The 17,539-nt window shown below is 38.8% G+C and overlaps 1 protein-coding gene across 1 annotated transcript in view; it reads left to right on the top strand.

Annotated features, from left to right (window-relative positions):
- Nucleotides 1–9,402, top strand: part of b3glcta (beta 3-glucosyltransferase a) — a 53,119-nt gene extending 43,717 nt beyond the window's left edge. Inside the window, exons 11-15 of the mRNA XM_070829579.1 lie at nt 1,420–1,533; nt 6,815–6,914; nt 7,380–7,499; nt 8,229–8,373; nt 9,205–9,402. Of these exons, the coding sequence (XP_070685680.1) occupies nt 1,420–1,533; nt 6,815–6,914; nt 7,380–7,499; nt 8,229–8,373; nt 9,205–9,372 (647 nt within the window). The 3' untranslated portion in view covers nt 9,373–9,402. The remainder of the gene's footprint in view (nt 1–1,419; nt 1,534–6,814; nt 6,915–7,379; nt 7,500–8,228; nt 8,374–9,204) is intronic.
- The last annotated feature ends 8,137 nt before the right edge of the window (nt 9,403–17,539 follow it).

The raw sequence follows: 17,539 nt of genomic DNA, 5'->3' as shown, positions 1-17,539 counted from the left end.
TCTGTGTTTCTCGGTGCTCATGTACTCGTCTTGACAACCAAGAAACTCGCCACAAAAACTCCAGATCTCGTCATTTAGATCCCAATCAAATCTACAGGAAAACTTAAAACTCTGATGCCAGGAAATAGGTCAGTGATAGTTGAGTGTTGTATGTATTTATAGCTTCGCTGAGAGACACTGTATAGAAGTAAATAAGTGAAAAAAGCACATAATCTGCTAACCTACATCACTCCTCGCCTGCTTTTCGACAGGGGACAAAATGTCAGAAGGCCGCAGACAGAAACTAGAAGTTAGAAACATTTTTCTCAACAAGACACCCGGGACTCATAACTGTGAAATTGAACTACTGAAACTGAACAGTGTGCTTTTTATTTTATAGTATTTAATGGTTTAAGATATTTTACTAACCAATAATATTAGTGAAACATTAAATTACAAGAATTCAAAGCGTATTCAATCTGAAATATGAAATGACGAAAAATTACAAAAGGTTTGTTTACTCCAAATTGTATCATGTCATACAGCACATCGCATCATTGTAACTATATTAGGATTAAAGGATATGGATGGGAATTAATAAGATTTTATTGAAACCAATGTCATCATCGATTCTGCTTATCATTTTAATTCTTTATTGATTGACAGTGCATAGTGTCAAATACAAGGCATTTCTGGAATAATAAACCCATGTTGTGTAGAAAGATGTTTAAGCATATTGGTGGTGTTTCCACTGTTAGCCTTTTCTGCTCAGCTTCCTACTTCTGGGCTAATCCCCGTCACTTTTCCAGAAGTTTCCAGCAAAATGACACGTGGCAGCTTTCCATTCTTCTTATTTCCTCACATTCCTCACATTCACTGTCCCCTGTCCACCACTCGCTCTCTCTTCCCTCACTCCAACACTGAATCGCTATGCACACCTACACATTACCCTGTCCACTCCCTGTAGCAGCTTACTTGAAATTATCATTGTGCAGACATTATAACTACTACTGTTGTCATCTTTGTTTAAGAAATAAAGCTTTGGACTGGTTCTTCCTCTATGATTCCATATTTTCCAGCAGCACAGACGGATGACTTTGAAGTTATTGTTTTTCAGTGCGCAACTGTCGGCACTGATAAAAGTAACTGATAAGCTTGAAGGCATACAATTCCAATGGATCGGACAATTTGGAGCCGGTTCTCAAGTGGGCCTGGTTTTCGATTCCCATCCCTATTTAAAAAAGAAAAAACATTTATTTTCAATCTCTTTTCCTTCTGATGATTAATTTCTTTAGAAACACCTTCATTGGTCTTTAATAGAACATTTCACCTAAAACAGACAGTATTTATTAAATAATAAATAAACAATAAATATGGAACTATTTACTCAGGGCTTATTGTACGTGATCACTGTATTGCTTTGACTCCCTTTTCCTTTAGTTCCAGTGATAAAGAAGACTTGGGAAAAGGATGCCTTATTTATAGAGTACTACAGTGACCATGCTGATCCTTCAATACCAACCATTGATTTAGGAGTACCAAATACTGAAAGAGGTAAGTGCTCCTTTTGCAGCCTGAACTCCCTCAGCCTCAATCGCGCCAATAGCTACTGGCCTTGGGTAATGGTGCAGGCTTAGCGGCATAAACAGAGGTACATGAAAAATGAAATGGCAAACTTCACAAATAACACCTTGTGATGGGGATGGTGGCAGTAATTCAAGCCTCATATTGCAGGAGAATTGGAACTGAAGCAAGTAGAAGTAGCTCTGTCAGCAATGAGTTTGTTTCTGAAAGTGTTAATGTCACAAAGCTACATAATGGCAATATATATGTCATTACATCCCCTGTGTAAATAGTGAATTTTAGGCATGTCTGTGTAGATTGTTTGTTTGATTAATCAGGCCAAGGATTTTTTTTTCAATTATCGCATGCTTTCTTTTATTTTTTTCTCAGAATATTTCTGAGGTGATAAATGGGTCTGTGCCTTCTGTTTGTTTTTGAGTTTAAGGAGCTTCTCTCTGACTGCGAGCTATAAACTGCACATTTACTCACCAGAAGCTTGGCCAATGTTCTCTGTTGATTTCTACAGACTGTGACTGTCAGTATTTAATAACTGAACAGTTTGCTCCAGATATTTGTTTGTTTGAGAGCTGGTGATAATCTGACATTAGTTCATTTCATCACTTGTTGTAGTTTATTTGTATCCGCAGCACATTTCAAACTTTTTTAACTTTGCCAGATTTTCTGTGAGGCCCATCTTTACAAACTCGCAGGGATACATGTTGTTTAATGGAATAGGCTAAAGTTTAAAATAAAGAGTTAAATGAGAGGATCGTAACCACTTGTATATATGTGCATGAAATATGCTGTGAGCAACCAGTTAGCTTATTATAATGAATGAAACAGCTGGTCTTGTCTGTCCAAAGGTAATAAACTCATTGGTTTTGTGTACAGGGGTAATGTTCTGGACAGTTTCTGGGCTAAGAGCAGTGGCTTCCTGGTGTCTACAACTTTTCATTTTAATGCAAAGATATAGCGATAGAGCTTTAGTGATTCTATGAGTCTATTTAGTGGCTAGATATAAGAGTAGTATTTATCATATAGCTTTGAGCAAGAAAGCAAATAAGCATATTTTCCATATAGCATCAAGAGGCTGTACTTGACACCTAACAAAGCCCCAAGTTGGCTTCCCGTGTAGATGCCCCGGGCATGGCTGACTGGAAGCGGACGCCGAGAGAGACCAGGCTTCTCTGGAAGGAAAACACTTCCACCAGCTGGTCTGAGAGTCTGGTGATCCTTCAGGAGAAGCTCCAACCTAACAAACACCCTCCAGGTTCTCTTGAGGAAAACAGGAAATGCAAAATGTATGATAATCAGAAATAAATCCAAAAGCATGTACCTGGAGCGTAAGACCACTCAAGGCAACCCAGGGTAGTTTGTAAAGACAGCAGTAGCTCTCTGTTGCAGCACCCTCCTGGTTGCCTGAGGCAGGGGCCATTTGGGTACAAATTAGTTAACATTAACAGTTTGGACAGTACAGTAGGCACATAAGCCCTCATGTCGCACCTTAATGGGATGTATAGGATACACAGAGAGGCTTGTTGTCCAAAGAGTCTTCCTTCAGTTGCTGTTTCCAGCCATCTCAATATTTTAACAAGGATGTCTTGCAGGTTTATTGCTTTGAGGCAGTGTTTGATGCAAACTGCCACAGGCTACTTGCTGGAAAACATAGACTAGCCTGTTGCAGATCTGAGCCTCGTCAAGAATAGAAGTCAACCTTTATTTAATGTTTTTTCTGTTAGATGTTTTCCTACCTCTTCTTTAAAAGTTACTCTTTTAACAGCCCAGTCTGTTGTTGATATGCAACCCCTGTACTTGAGCGCCGCTTCATCTCCACCTTCTCGCTGTGGACAGGTCTCAGCGGCTTCTCGCACTGTAATAAATCCACTACCAGCTCCTTTGCCTTCCTGACACTGAACTTAAGTTGCTCTTGCACCAACTGCTAATGTTCTCAGATGTCAGGCATACTGCATTCTTGCTGGAATCATCACATTGGATATTTTTGATCCAGTGTTAATGGGGTTCCATTTGTTTCATTGAACAGTGCAGTATTATTGTCTGATTTTCTTTTGGTCTGTGAAGTCTCAGAAAATGATAATAAAAAATGCCTGTTCAAATTTGCCAGCAGCCCAGGAGATCTATTCATGGTTTTTTTTACTTAGCCAACATCCCAAAGCAAGGTGGAGCAAGCAAATTTTTGGCATTTTGGCTTGAAATATAAATAGATTAACTAATTGTTACAGCTCTTGTAGGCAGGACAACTTAGTTTTGTGGTCCTATTCTAACCTAAAGCTTTATAAATGTTCACTAAGTAGAGCAACATTAGTTTTTTTTAAATGTCATGATATCCTCCCTCCAACATGTGCTCCCATTTACAGTTTTCACATCGCCAAGCTGACAGGCAGACAGCTGGTTATGCCACGACAGAAAAAAATTCAATTCAACGGAAGTTATTTGGCTTTTTAAAACTTGCTCATTTCCGTAGCTCAACACATTCCCTAATCCAGGTTGCAGAGTGTTTATGTGAGTTTGATGTCCTACTCAAGAAAAACCCATGGCTGTGCTCCTCTCAACCAGTAGATTATGTCAGGACTTTCAACCCAGTGATGGATAGGTCTCATAGATCATCTGAGAGAAAGTGTCTCCTTGTCTTGAATTTTGCCTTCCACTGCATGCCATTACTGGTACTTCCAGGAGATAACAATTCAGTGTTTGAACTATGGCAGCAACCCACAGTCCATCATCAAGACAGGGGGGTTTTCTTTAGTTTGGTAAGTGGCCAGATACTGAAGCTTCTCTCTGTTTTGTAGCTATGCATACTGTCAATCAAACAGAACACTTTCATCCTGGCATACATACAGCTGATTGGATTTTGTTTTACAGTGGCTTGAGCTTGATGTCTAGAAAAACATTTTAAATGGACTCAACAACACCATGACAACAGAAAATAAAATGAGTATTATGCTATATCTTTAAACAGAAATATGCAATGGAGTCAGTCACTTAGGTACATACAGTAAAGACACTAGTCATTGTTTTAATCAGACAAGCATGCACTGGAATCATGTGTGACTGAGGTTAAATGAAAACTATTTTTTGTGTCTGTTCTTCAGTACCAAATTACCACATGATATTGGATCAGTTATTGCACTAAAATTAAGTCAGGACATTCATAATTTCTTTGTTTTTGTGTGATGTTTTCTTTTCCTTATCGGAAGACCTTGAGTTTTCTGCCAATGATTGTGAGAACAGCTCTGGGGTTCATTAACAATCAATATGGAATCTGTTGTTGCCGCTGCTATTTTTTATTTTTTCACCTTTCACTGACATCATTGATTCCATTGACTTGTCTGTGCTTCGGCAGCCAAGTCTTACACCTGTATGCATTTTCTTTTTTTTTTTACAAATGCTGTAATTATGTATATTTTGAGGAGAAAGTCTAGAATTTCAAGCTAAGATGGATAAATGTACTGTCTGAACCGAAAGCTGGCTGGATTATCACGCTGTTATCTGTATTCACAAAGAAACATTAAGTGGTAAAAAAAACCCACAAGCCTTAGAGTATATTCATTTTGAAAACAGTCACAGTCTGAGGTTAAAAGTTTTAGATAGTCTGAGCAAGTGAGGGAAAGGGTGATGCAAGGCCTTGATATGGGAAAGCACAGGAACTGTGAAGTAAATACTCAACCTAATCATAGTGTAGTGTTTTGTGCTGTAATTTCACAACAAAGACTGAACCTTCTGTAGCATTATGTTTGAGCCTATTTTCTGTGCTGACATTTTAATGATAGAGATGTGGACGTAGAGGCTACTGCATATTTCCAGGCTCCTGAACATCAGTCTCTAACCTCCTCCAACTAGAAATAAGATTATCAGGTTTGCCTGGAGACCTCTAAAAGTGCGTTTTTTGATTTTATTCCTGTCAGCAGTTCAAGGTGTCCTTACTTATTCTATATTCAGATACTATGAAAAAAAACACCTTGGATGCCTTATAAATAAAACAGCTAGGGCTCAGTATTCTTTGTGATCCTTGCCACCGGGGATTTCCATGTCTGAGCTCTCAGCCCTGATGGTGTGCAGATATGCGGATTCTGATGGGTATATTTCTTCAGGTTCTTTGTATTTGTTCTGCACTACCACATCACTGTTTTGTTTGCAGGAGTTGGCAGATCATTTTGTTCCACCTGGCAGTCATGTCAAACATGCCAGTGTAAAAGTTTGATCCACCTGGCCCATCATGCCAAACATCCCTTATTATTTGTTTGCCATGTCAGAATATAGACAACAGCTTTCATTGCGCTCGCAAAGCTCTAGAGGACACGTCATCATAAGATTTTCTTTAATGCTGCACAAGACAAATCTTACTGAGGTGGCAAAGTCATTTTTGCCACTTAAATGTAAGGTTATTTGTTTGATCACTGCAGTGGCTGATGTGTCCGCCCACAGCCATGTGTGCTTTTGAGGTGTCCTTGAGCAGAATGCAGAGTAGCCACTTGTTTGAACTTTGTAACTTATGATGCATACAATTGTCAAGTCCATGCTGAAATATAAAGGAAAGCTGCAAATATACTGCACAACTGACACTGCACAATAGTGTCACTTATTTTTATTGCCTCCTCAAAGGCTCCTTTCAAAAGAATGAGAGTGGAATCAATACATTGTTAGTTGCAGTAGTTTTAATTTCGTTTGCATTAAACACTATTGGCCACATCTAATGATTCTGTATGTTATCTGCTTGAGCACGATACTTTCATTGCCCAGGCTGGGTTTCCACAGAAGCTATTAATGCTGAAAAATCCATTCACTCATTGTACTGAATGGAGCTGTGGCATCAGTGTTACTGCCTTAAAGCTGAAACTGACCTCAATGTGATGTTGGTGTTCTTGTAGTCACAACCTGTGACGGTTGGTTAGCCCACCACCTTTCAAATGCTTTAGTATTAGCATCATTATTGACTATACCTATACCACACTATACATACCATACATATACTATACATGCATATACTACACATACTATACATATACAATTCATGCATGCGCATATATACATTACCTTGCTATACCATACTATACTTTTGAGGCAGAGTTGTTGTCCTGTTTATGTATTATGCATTAGTGTTTATGCAGGCATATGCGTGCATCTTAATACCTGCTTATACCAAGCATGTTTTTCTTCCTGCAACAGAGTCATTTATCTTTATAAAATAGACACAGCAAATGGTCAATATGTGATTAAGTCGTACACTCTATTGATACCATGTCTCTATTTGCAGGCCACTGTGGGAAAACATTTGCAATCCTTCAAAGATTTCTGAGCAGCTCTGTCCCAAACACCAAGTGGCTCCTTGTTGTGGACGATGACACACTTATCAGGTATGTTTCCACACTCTGGAAGTGCTTTTTTAAGCATGGCTTTTCTCCCCCTCTTTCAGCTGGGACTCAGTGTCTCATTCGTTAAATGCTATGCTTTAATTTTTCTCAGTTTCACTGACATTTATTCATAAATTTTCTAATAGATTCTGTCTCACAGCCATGAAAAGGTTTGAACAGTGAAAGAAAGAAATGCTTGGAATGAAGTCATTTTGGGAAAATGGGTTCCAGGGATATTACCATCCTGTCGAACATCTAAAAAGCTCAGTACATAAATTCAAAACCAGCTGGCTTCGCTTTATATCTGTCAGGTTGCCCCTTCATGTGGAAGGCTGTGGATGTGTAATAGTGCCTGAGGGAGAGCAGTTATTTCAGCTTCTAAGTGGACAGTTTCATATGTGTGTATGTGCAGGCATGTGTGTATGATAATGATGACTGTGTGATGAGTTTGATCTGTGCTTTCTGCAGTCTTCCCAGACTACAAGTCTTGCTGAGCTGTTACAACCCGTCTGAACCAGTGTGTCTAGGGGAGAGGTACGGTTACGGCCTGAGCCAAGGCGGCTACAGCTACATCACGGGAGGTGGAGGGTGAGTTTCACAGCTCAGATGCTCGGGGAATAGGTATGAATGATGCAGACGCAGTGGAGGGAATATGAAATCTGTAATGGAAAACCTGTAATCTGTAATTTACAGATAAGCCATTTAAATTCAGTGTATAAGTGTTATGCTCGCGGGCTGCATTAAAGTCAAGGTACTCAGTGAAAATATGGAATAAATAACCACAAACAGTAAACAGACAGTTGATAAAATAGCGTTGCACAAAAGTAATCGCAATTTACATATATACAATCCATATTTTAAAGCCCCCTTACGCACATGCATGTTAAATTGGGCAATAAGTGCAAGTTATACTTCAGTTGTCAGTGTTGGAGGGAAGTGGTACTGTGGATAAATCTTGAGCTGTGAGTGAGCTGTGACAGAAACTCTATTTAGGGACACTTCAGTTGCTGTGACACTTTACAGCACTGCTACTGTCAGTTTTCTCAAAAGTAATATCTCCCAAAAACTGTTTTGAGTGGCAATGAATGATTTTGTTTGGCAGGTTAAGATTTGTTTTTTCTTTTATAATTGCGTTTCTTTTCAAATAGACGTCACATCATTGTTGTGCAGAGCTGATTCACAGAAAACCACATCTCACTCTCAGCTTGATTTGCCGTCTCACTCTCTGACGCCACTCACGTATACAATTTAGCACAGCTAAGCAGGCTGTGTTATGTATCTATTTTGTTTTTGATGTCCGGCTCTGTGTTGCTGCAGTATGGTGTTCAGCAGGGAGGCTGTGGCCCGACTTCTTGACAGTGGATGCAAGTGCTACAGCAATGATGCGCCGGATGACATGGTGCTGGGAATGTGTCTCAATGCTCTCGGACTTCCTGTCACACACAGTCCACTCTTCCACCAGGTGGTTTTCACACTCTTATAATAAATTCTTTGTGTCTCACTGTAGCCAGTTACAGCGAAAAATTGCAGCGATGTACCTGGTGCCTCTTAAAAAGAATAAACTGTGTAAAGAAAGTCAGATTTGATCCCAGGTTTTATAGACTCAGAGACAGATGGAGACCTCGATCTTATTGGTAGTCCACAACACAACTGGCCAATGACTTTTAGAGGCCTTGGACACCCACCCAGGTTTGTTGCGTTTATGTTGTCCTAGACTCTGTGATTACAAGCAGCTAAAAAACCATTCACATCAATCTCTGTATTGTATTCTGACCCAGATGTATAATTTCTGACAGCCAAAACGTTACTTATTTGGCAAAAATGAATGCAGAACTGGTGGTTGTGAGGTTCTCCCTTTCTCTCCATCCTGCTGACATGATACAAGTGCACCATCACATCGCATCCATGTCATATGGGAGGGGTATCAATCAAGCTCAGTCCATACATGCTCACACAGCCCTGAATGCAGTGCTAATTAGCAGAGGCAGCTGAAATCACCTGTGTCTTTAAAAAGACACCAATTTTCACCAAGTTGACAAGCCAGTATTTTAATTGAACCCAAATAATTACTCTGTCATTGAATCAGCCAATGAAATGAACAATTTGTCAGAACTTAATGGTTCAGTTACTAATGTTTGGCTGGCAAAAGAAAATCTAAAAGTTTCAGTATGCAGTCTGTGTTTCAAAATAAACTTTCTCGCCTTCACTCTTGCGCTCTCTACAGCAGAACTTGCACGCATTCTCTTGTGACTGCTTCCAAATATAAATTACTGTACTTAATCTTACCTTCCAGGCACGCCCAGAGGACTATGCCAGAGACTTCCTAGCTCACCAGGTGCCCATCTCTTTCCATAAACACTGGAACATCGACCCCGTTGCTGTTTTCAACAAATGGCTTAGAGATGACTTGATGGCAAAAGCTTCAGATGGACTTAACAAGAGCGCTAAGACGGAGTTATAAACAGTTTAAGCACACAACTAGCCTGTATGAATATGTATGTATGTACAGCGTGTGTGTGTGTGTGTGTGTGTGTGTGTGTGTGTGTGTGTGTGTGTGTGTGTGTGTGTGTGTGTGTGTGTGCGCATTATGGAGTCATGGAACTGAAATATTGTCTTTCACAGATGTAAATGTTTTTGTATTGTTGATGTTGAACCGTAAAGAGGGACCATGCAAGCGTGTGTCCATGGCTTAATATGTTAGTGTTTTTTCATGACTGCGTTGCATGTTGAGGTTACTGTTGTTTCGGAAATATGGATGTATTATGTCAATATTTATATCATGTGAATAATCTGAACCTTAGAGAGGAGAACCTTCCTCTTTTGAAGATACTGTATCTTTTAGAAACTATCACTAATGCTGTACAATGTGCTCTATTTTGACATAAAAGTATAATTATTTGAGAATGTTTTGCTTTTCTGTTTCAGGGGAGGCCTATTGATGAGATGAAGATTAGAAAGATTAACAAAGGTTAATTGAGGCTAAAGCTCCAGTATGAACTCAGACTAATTGGTACAGCTAAAAGGCAACATAATGCACTCTAAAGCAGACTGAAGGTTCGTAATGTTGTTTTTCAAAGCTCACTTTGACCTCGGTCACAGTAACAAAAAGGTAGCATGATTTTACAAACAAACTTTCTTGTAAAACATTCGCTAATATCTTAGTTATGAGTTATGAAGTGGACATGGGTTCAACATCAAAGCCAATTTTTCATTTTCACTTGTTTTTTTTCTCACAAAATGAACTGTCTCAGATAATTAATTGGCAGGCCCAATGATTTGCTGATCATTTTTGAAGGTCTTTCAAAGACCTTGAGACTTGGTAAAAGAATTAAACTTTTCTCCTGGCTTTTTGCTATTAAAAAATTTTTTGGATTTCTAGCTGTAATGCTTCATTTTCATAAAAAAGCAGAAGTGACTGCTGCCTTGTAATGGTTGCAAAAGCTTTAGAAAACCTGAAAAGAAAGCCTTGATATTAATTACATTGAATTAATGGGAATTTGAAATGTTAATATGGGAAAACTCATTACTGTCAGCCTGTGAAATGCACACTGTAATACAGAAGATGTTCGTCTACTCACAGATTCTCTCAGCATTGTGGTGCTAAATTTACACAGCCCTAATAGCACACTGGGCTGGCTTGAGTTCATGAAAAGTCTATTAGCCTCAGGCATTTGAAGCAGTGCGATAAGTCAAGCTGACATCTGCTAACACACCTATGAATTGTAACCTATTTGCAGGAAACAAGTTAAATTCCTAGTGGGACTCACCCACACATGGAGTGATGAGTGGTGGTGAGACAGTGCTTTGCACTTAGGGAAATCCTCTGCGTAATTCAAAGTAGGTCCACACAACATGCTTGCTCCAACAATATTTCTAGCATGTCAGTAACTACGTCCCAGTGGGGTTGGATTTCGTCTGGTGTTCACTTCTATTCTTTAATCCTTGTCCAAAACAGTGAAACAGGAAGATGAGTATATTACTGTATTTCCTCCAAAACCAGTCTCTGTGTCCTGTTCAGCTTGAGCCTGAGTTGTAGCAAAGATTTTAGAAACATTGATTTTTCGCACTGCACCCCATCAGAAGAAACTTGACCAGGCTTTAAAAGAAAAATAAATAATAATAAAATTTATATTCTATTTTGTTAGCATGAATATATAGAATCATGCTCAAAACATTTGACTTTAAACGGTTTTAAACTCTCCTGCAGAAAAGACCTGACTTCAATGTCCTCACTGGTAAGAACACCGCAGTCTACAGGGTGATGTCCAAACATTGCACAAAACATCAGCTGTGCAGCTATGAATACGGCTTTGATAATCATTTAATCACTTATGGGATTTTCTATCGTGCTTCAAAAAACAACGCAGATGCCTTCCTCACCTAGTTCTCGTCATTTGTGACACAATATTGCTCTGTGAACTGTGCGAGTTTATGTAAATACGTTTTTCTCTGCCTTTTGTCCTCCGTGGTTTCATCAAAATTCATGCGTTTCATCCAGTTAGGGTTTGTGATTTATTCCTTATTTTCTCATAATGATAAATTATTCAACTTTCCATTGGAATCGGTCCAATTTTCGAACAGAGTCTGGGTCAGCAGGATTGAACTTGACAATACTCCTATTCTGTTAAGCTTTTTGTGCCCGTTTTAAAGGGCTGATTCACTCAAATTCCTCACCTCTGTCATGCGGTTTCTGCTTTAGTTGTCTAGGGGTTTAGATATCTGCTTCTACCCCAGTGCAGTGCAAGAAAATGGAAGCAGGGAGGTGGCATTTTCCAGACACATTCTCTGCACCCATTTACCTTCGTTTCTCCCTTTGGTTGGATTAATTAGACTACAGTGTACGTTAGAGAAAGTTTTCATATTTCACTGTCTGCTCTCACCTTTCTAACTAAGATTTGGGTTCACACGGGCTGATTAATATTCATAAAGCTTTGTTGAATTAAAGCGTGTGAGAGCCGAGGAGAGTCCTGGCTCGAGAGTAGTTAGAGAGCTTTGAATTATCAGTTGGGGCTGTTTGAATATGAGTATGTTTTCATCAGAGGATTCGCTGTGATCAGCAAGGCCTCCAAAAAGGAGCGGATGAGAAGAGATGCCACAGTCAGTGCCATCTGAAATCTTCGTCACAGTGGGCTCAGCTGAGGCTTTTATCTTCCCTCAGTTTTCTCACTTATTTCCAATCTGTTCTCCTTCCCTGCAGGGGGACAACAGTGACTGCAAAGATCTCTTTAGCTAAACAATTATGAGCTACAGAAACTTAATTCTCCCCAGTTACACTAAGTAATCTCATTAGGTAAAAATGAAGCTGGGTAAACCATGTTATGTACAATATAATGATCATATTTCTGTTGCAGCATTTTAGCCATGCCAGCGGTGTGGTTCTGTCGGGATGGCAAATGTCAGTCTGCTGCCTGGTCCGTAACTTTGGTTCAGTCTAAAATAATGTTATTGAATGAATCAACCAAACCACAAGCTATTTTGGCATTTTGTGACATTTGGGAAAGAGTACTTGCCAAATTAAAATGACACAATTGCTTTAAAAGCTAAATGCAATTTTAAATTATGTATTCACACATTTCTATGTAGCCTATAAAAAGAAATGTTTTCGTGAATCATTTCTGATTCATTTGCAGGTCATTCAATGACTCATGTTAGCAGCATGAATGTAGTAATTTGTGCCTAACTGAATATTTTAGAAATGAACACAAAGGAAACTGTTTTTTTTTTTTTACATAAATTTAGCAAAAGGTTCAGGTTGAGAGTACAGAATTGACAATTGTCACACACACATTGGCCAGGAAATTAGCCAGCCAGTTTGATCAGTCCAATGTGAAATGTTGCTTGTACATTAACAGTTTGATATAAATGCAGACACAGTAGCCTTAGAGGTGTCAAAAATTTTGTTTTGCCCAGGGGAAATTTCACAGATTCTACCCAATAAAGTAAGGTAATACTGACTGTGAACATTATACATTCAAAAGGTGTTTCCTCATCACTTTGCTTGTCTATTTGGTACAAGAAAATCACGATAATGAATGTTGGCAAGGCTGTCGAATTAATTAATTTCATGCATATGTATAATTCAGTGGTGTCCTGTAAGGGTAAAATGATTGTGTCTGCGAAATTTAGTCCCACAAGATGAACTCTGCATTAAACTAGTATACTGAGTTTGAGAGGGGTCTTTTAAAAGAGACAGATTTGGTAATACATGGGGTGTTAAACTTGTGCAGATGGGCCAGTAAATGGGCAGGTTGCAGTTAAAGCCAGGCCAAGGACAAGTGTTGAAAGTCAAAATGCTACCAGCTCCTAACAACTGGTCACACAAGATTGGTTTTATAGCTAGTGCAACAGTAAAATAAATAGTATGCTGCCATAGTGTCAGGCCACACTTGGCGATAAGAATATTTCTGAATACTTACCGTCCACCAGCTGCTTATTCCAAGAGAAGGTTAGATTAGATCAGAAAAACTTAATTGCCCTTGTCGGGAAATTTCTCTTGCACAGAGAAGTCACAGCAGCAAGGACACAAAAACAGTCAAAGAAAATATAACGAACCACAGTGCAGGATACAAATGCAATATATCATAAAAAAATCACAATTAATGACATGCACCATGCGGGGAAATCTTGTCAAATTACTGTATTTAAGCTGTCACCATAAATAAATAATAGGAACTAAAAAACGTAAGGAATGAATAGGAATGTGTGTGCAGTAGAGACCCAGTCTGTCGTTCTGAGTTAGTAAGTTTTATAGGCAGGGAAACAACAGACTCCTCGTATCTGTTCAGGCTGCAGCATGGACACTATCATCTGCCTGATGGTGGGAGATGGTATTAGCTGTCCAAGATGTGATGATGTATGCTGTATACTCATTACATATTTTTCTGTGTGTGATCTAATTTTATTGATAGAACAACCTGCCAATACAGTAAACATAAGACATGAAGCTTGGCCAAGAGTTAAACATTCAAAAGTCTGAATCCAAAAATCCCATCACACTCATAATTTATCACTTTTTTTTTTTCAAGTTTCAGAAAGTTTCAGAGTGGTACTCAACATTTTTCTTAGATGAGACATTCATCACACTCCTCAGCAGCCAATCAGACATGCACAATATAGAACCTATAGGATTTAATGACTTGTTTTTTACAGGCATTGGCATGAAAAAATCACAAGGATAGCGGCGCTGCTGACAGTCATGGGCTCAGGGAAAGTATTAACTTTAACAAGCTTAGTTTGTTAAGTGTGAATGGAGTAAGAGCACTTATGTGAGGCTTCACCTCCAGTTCCTGAGACTGTATGAGCTGCTCCATATTATGGAGGTGTGACTCAGCTGTAGGATTAGGGGAGTGTTTTGTATTTCTGTCATGGAGGAAAATGTGCACTGTCTGATTTTATTGCAGCAGTGTAACCAGTGACATGTCTATATTCTGCACTGTCTAAGGACTATAAGTGTGTTTGGCTTTTTATGTTAATGCACATGATGGAGCCATTGCACTCACATTATTAGTATGGTGTAGGCACACAGTGTGGCTCTGTGCCTGTGGGAAATTTGTCCTCCGAATTTGACCCGACCCAACCCAACTTTTTGGGAGCAGTGGGCAGCCATGCTGCTGCACCTGGGGAGCAACTCCAGTTCTGTCCTTGACTTGGCACATATTGTATTCAGGTAATGTGTGTTAGAATAATACTATTCAGCACCGCTCTGTTTTCACATGGTGCAAGCAATGATAGCGCCATTATGATGATGGTGAGCATATTTGTTCAATATCCAGAAAATAAAGAGTGTAAAGCAGCTCAGGTGCCTGGATACTGTGACCGTGCAGTGAGGCAACATGGTGTGATGAAACTAGTCAGAATTCCTCCCACACATGTTAACCCTCATTTATCTTTGAGACACAGAAAGCAGAGAAAAATGGCCACCTGTTCACTTTCATCTCTGCATGAAATGTAATTATTTTGAGAGGTGTGGGTAAGTCGGAGCTGCACAGTCTCCACAAGTTGCGGCTATAATCTCTTAGAAGAAAAGTCTGGAAATATTGTATCAGTTCATTTTACATTTTTGGATTCAAACGTTTTTTATTACCCAGTGTAGTGAGTGTAAAATTGTGTGAAATTAACCATTTTTTATCATTGTTAAAGGGGCAGTGGTGACAAATGATTTAGAGCCCGGCTTTCAGAGTACAGAGAACTCATTCAGTGCAGCTTGATAGGTTAGATTCAGCACTTCCTGTGTACATAAAGTGTTTTATTTTGCCAAATAGGCTACACATCTCTAATGTAAATCCAACAGCATAGTACTTCATCCACACGGACATGGTGTGGCCAATAACACAAGTACCACTGGCTTGTGAATTATTTTTTGAAAATACTTAGGCAGTAATTCCATCTTTGCCTAAATATTTTCAAAGACATAATCAGCAGCGATACTAGTCAATTTATCAATATTGTATCTCTGTCAGTTTGTTCATGCTTTAATGATAATTATCATAATTATGACCATCTCTTAGTCTCTTCATCTAATTTTGAGTCATCATTTCTGACTTTGATGTTGGGGGTGAAAAATAAAATTGGAATCATGTCAGAAAGGCTTATAATCCTCTTATGGCATGTTGCTGGTAGTGTTTTATGATATGCAGAATCAAATCAATCAGAAGAGTGCAGGCAAACTTTGGATGTAGAGTAACCAAAATCTGATTTGTCCTCTCACATGCTCAAAAACTTGATTTGGTCTTGTGTAGACTTAATTTTGATGATAGTGCATCGCAGCGATAAAATCACTGTAAATCAGCTTCATCGCGCATTTGTGAAGATATTTGGAGTGAATGGGTTGGACCTGAAAAGTGTCCTGTAACCCTTAAACCAGAATAATATGGTGTGGTGAAAGAGTGGTTTTGAAATTAGGTGCTACATCCACTGTAATGAGGTGCAGAATAAAATACGAGCAACCTAAATATCTAGGAAGAATTCTGTAGAGTAAAAAAAAAAGAAAAAATCCAACTGTGCTTGGCTCTGATCATCAACTTTTATGGGTCTGTTTCTGGTGTTTGCTGTTTGTTTATTATGTTTCTTGTGCATTTTGTGTTTTTCCTCAAAGCTCACCAGGCTACAACTAATCAGTTGTTAATTTGTGAATCTGCACTGTGATGGTGGCACCATACAGAGAAAGCAAACCTCATTAATACTCCCTCTCTCAGTCTGTCTGTTGACAGCCGTCAGCAAATATTAAACAGCGTGGTAGCTACAACTGAATAGCAATTTCTACGCATGGTCTACATTTTCTGGCTGCTCTGGTCCTTCTTTGATCAACATGCTGGTATCCTATTATGATGAATTATGAGCTTGTTTTAAGATTGTTTTATTTCATCCTCTGGTTAAGTTTATGGTAAAGGTATCATAAGATGTGGTAAAGCAAAGCTTCACATTCAAGTCCAGACAAATATATATTCTTAATATATAGAATTTTATAAGCTCTCTTATCCAAAGTACACAGGGTTTTTTTTTTTGCATGGGTAGCACCAATGTGAATTAAACACCTAAATCTTGTACAAACAATATTTGCCCACAGAGCCTGGACCAGATCCAAACTGTGTCTTCCCTGCAAATGCTGTAATGTAAAAAAAAACAAAAAAAGCAGCTAACAAACATGAATAATCAGCCTTAATAAAGAGAAAACATTAATTGTTGGATCCTTTACCACCAACTCAGCCAAACTAAAATAGCACAGTACAAATATACATAGTAAATTGCACCGGGGGTGGGGTCAGGGGTTGATTAAAATAGCTTCGAATTGGTTCCCATTACTTTTAAAATAAGCAACTGCCATCATGACTAAGCTGGGGTCCAGTTTTCCATTTTATCCTTTCTCTTGTGATGTGAAGCCATACTGCAGATAAAAGAACTGTTATTTGAGCTTCTTCGGTATGTAGGAAATAAGACAAAGCACCCAGTGAATTTCTTTTTAAAGGAATTTGCCCTTCAGCAGCTCTGGTACGAAACTATACAGACAGAGATGCTGATCCTGTTTTTTGACACCAGGTCAGCCCTTATCCTCTTTGTAGTTCAAGTGATCACAAGCCTCTCATACTTGTGAATTGTATGAGTCAGTTACATAAACAAGTGGTTGAAACTATTCGGAGTGAAAACATTGTTATTACCTTCTACCTTGTCTACCTCACCATGTGATGAATGTGGAAAAAATTATTATAGTGAATCCTTATGCGTGTTTGGAATTTTATTCAAGACCATGAAACTGTCATTGGTTGCTGTGGCTGTGACTGTGGATGTGGCTGTGGCTGTGTAATTCTTCTTCAGGCAGATAGCCAACATGTTGGAAAAAAAACACAGATGACAGACACACACACACTCATGGTTTATGTCTTTTGTCTATGTTGAAACAACTCAGGATATTCAAGGAAGAATTTGCTCTGTCATTCAGTTTAAATCTTCTTAAATTAATCCACTAGTTATACAGTATTATGTCCCACTAGCTATTAATATCACTTAAATTGCTGTCAGAATTACATTATCTTTATTGTCTCCATTATTGGACCTCTTGGCTCATACAAATTCATACAGCATCGGCAAAGCAAGAGTTCAGAAACTTTAAGCAGATCAGTACAAAAAAGAAA

The sequence above is a fragment of the Pempheris klunzingeri genome, chromosome 4 (genome assembly GCF_042242105.1).
Source record: "Pempheris klunzingeri isolate RE-2024b chromosome 4, fPemKlu1.hap1, whole genome shotgun sequence".
NCBI lineage: Eukaryota > Metazoa > Chordata > Actinopteri > Acropomatiformes > Pempheridae > Pempheris > Pempheris klunzingeri.
Note: the sequence above shows the minus strand (reverse complement) of the source record. Positions and strands in the feature narration are given on the sequence as shown.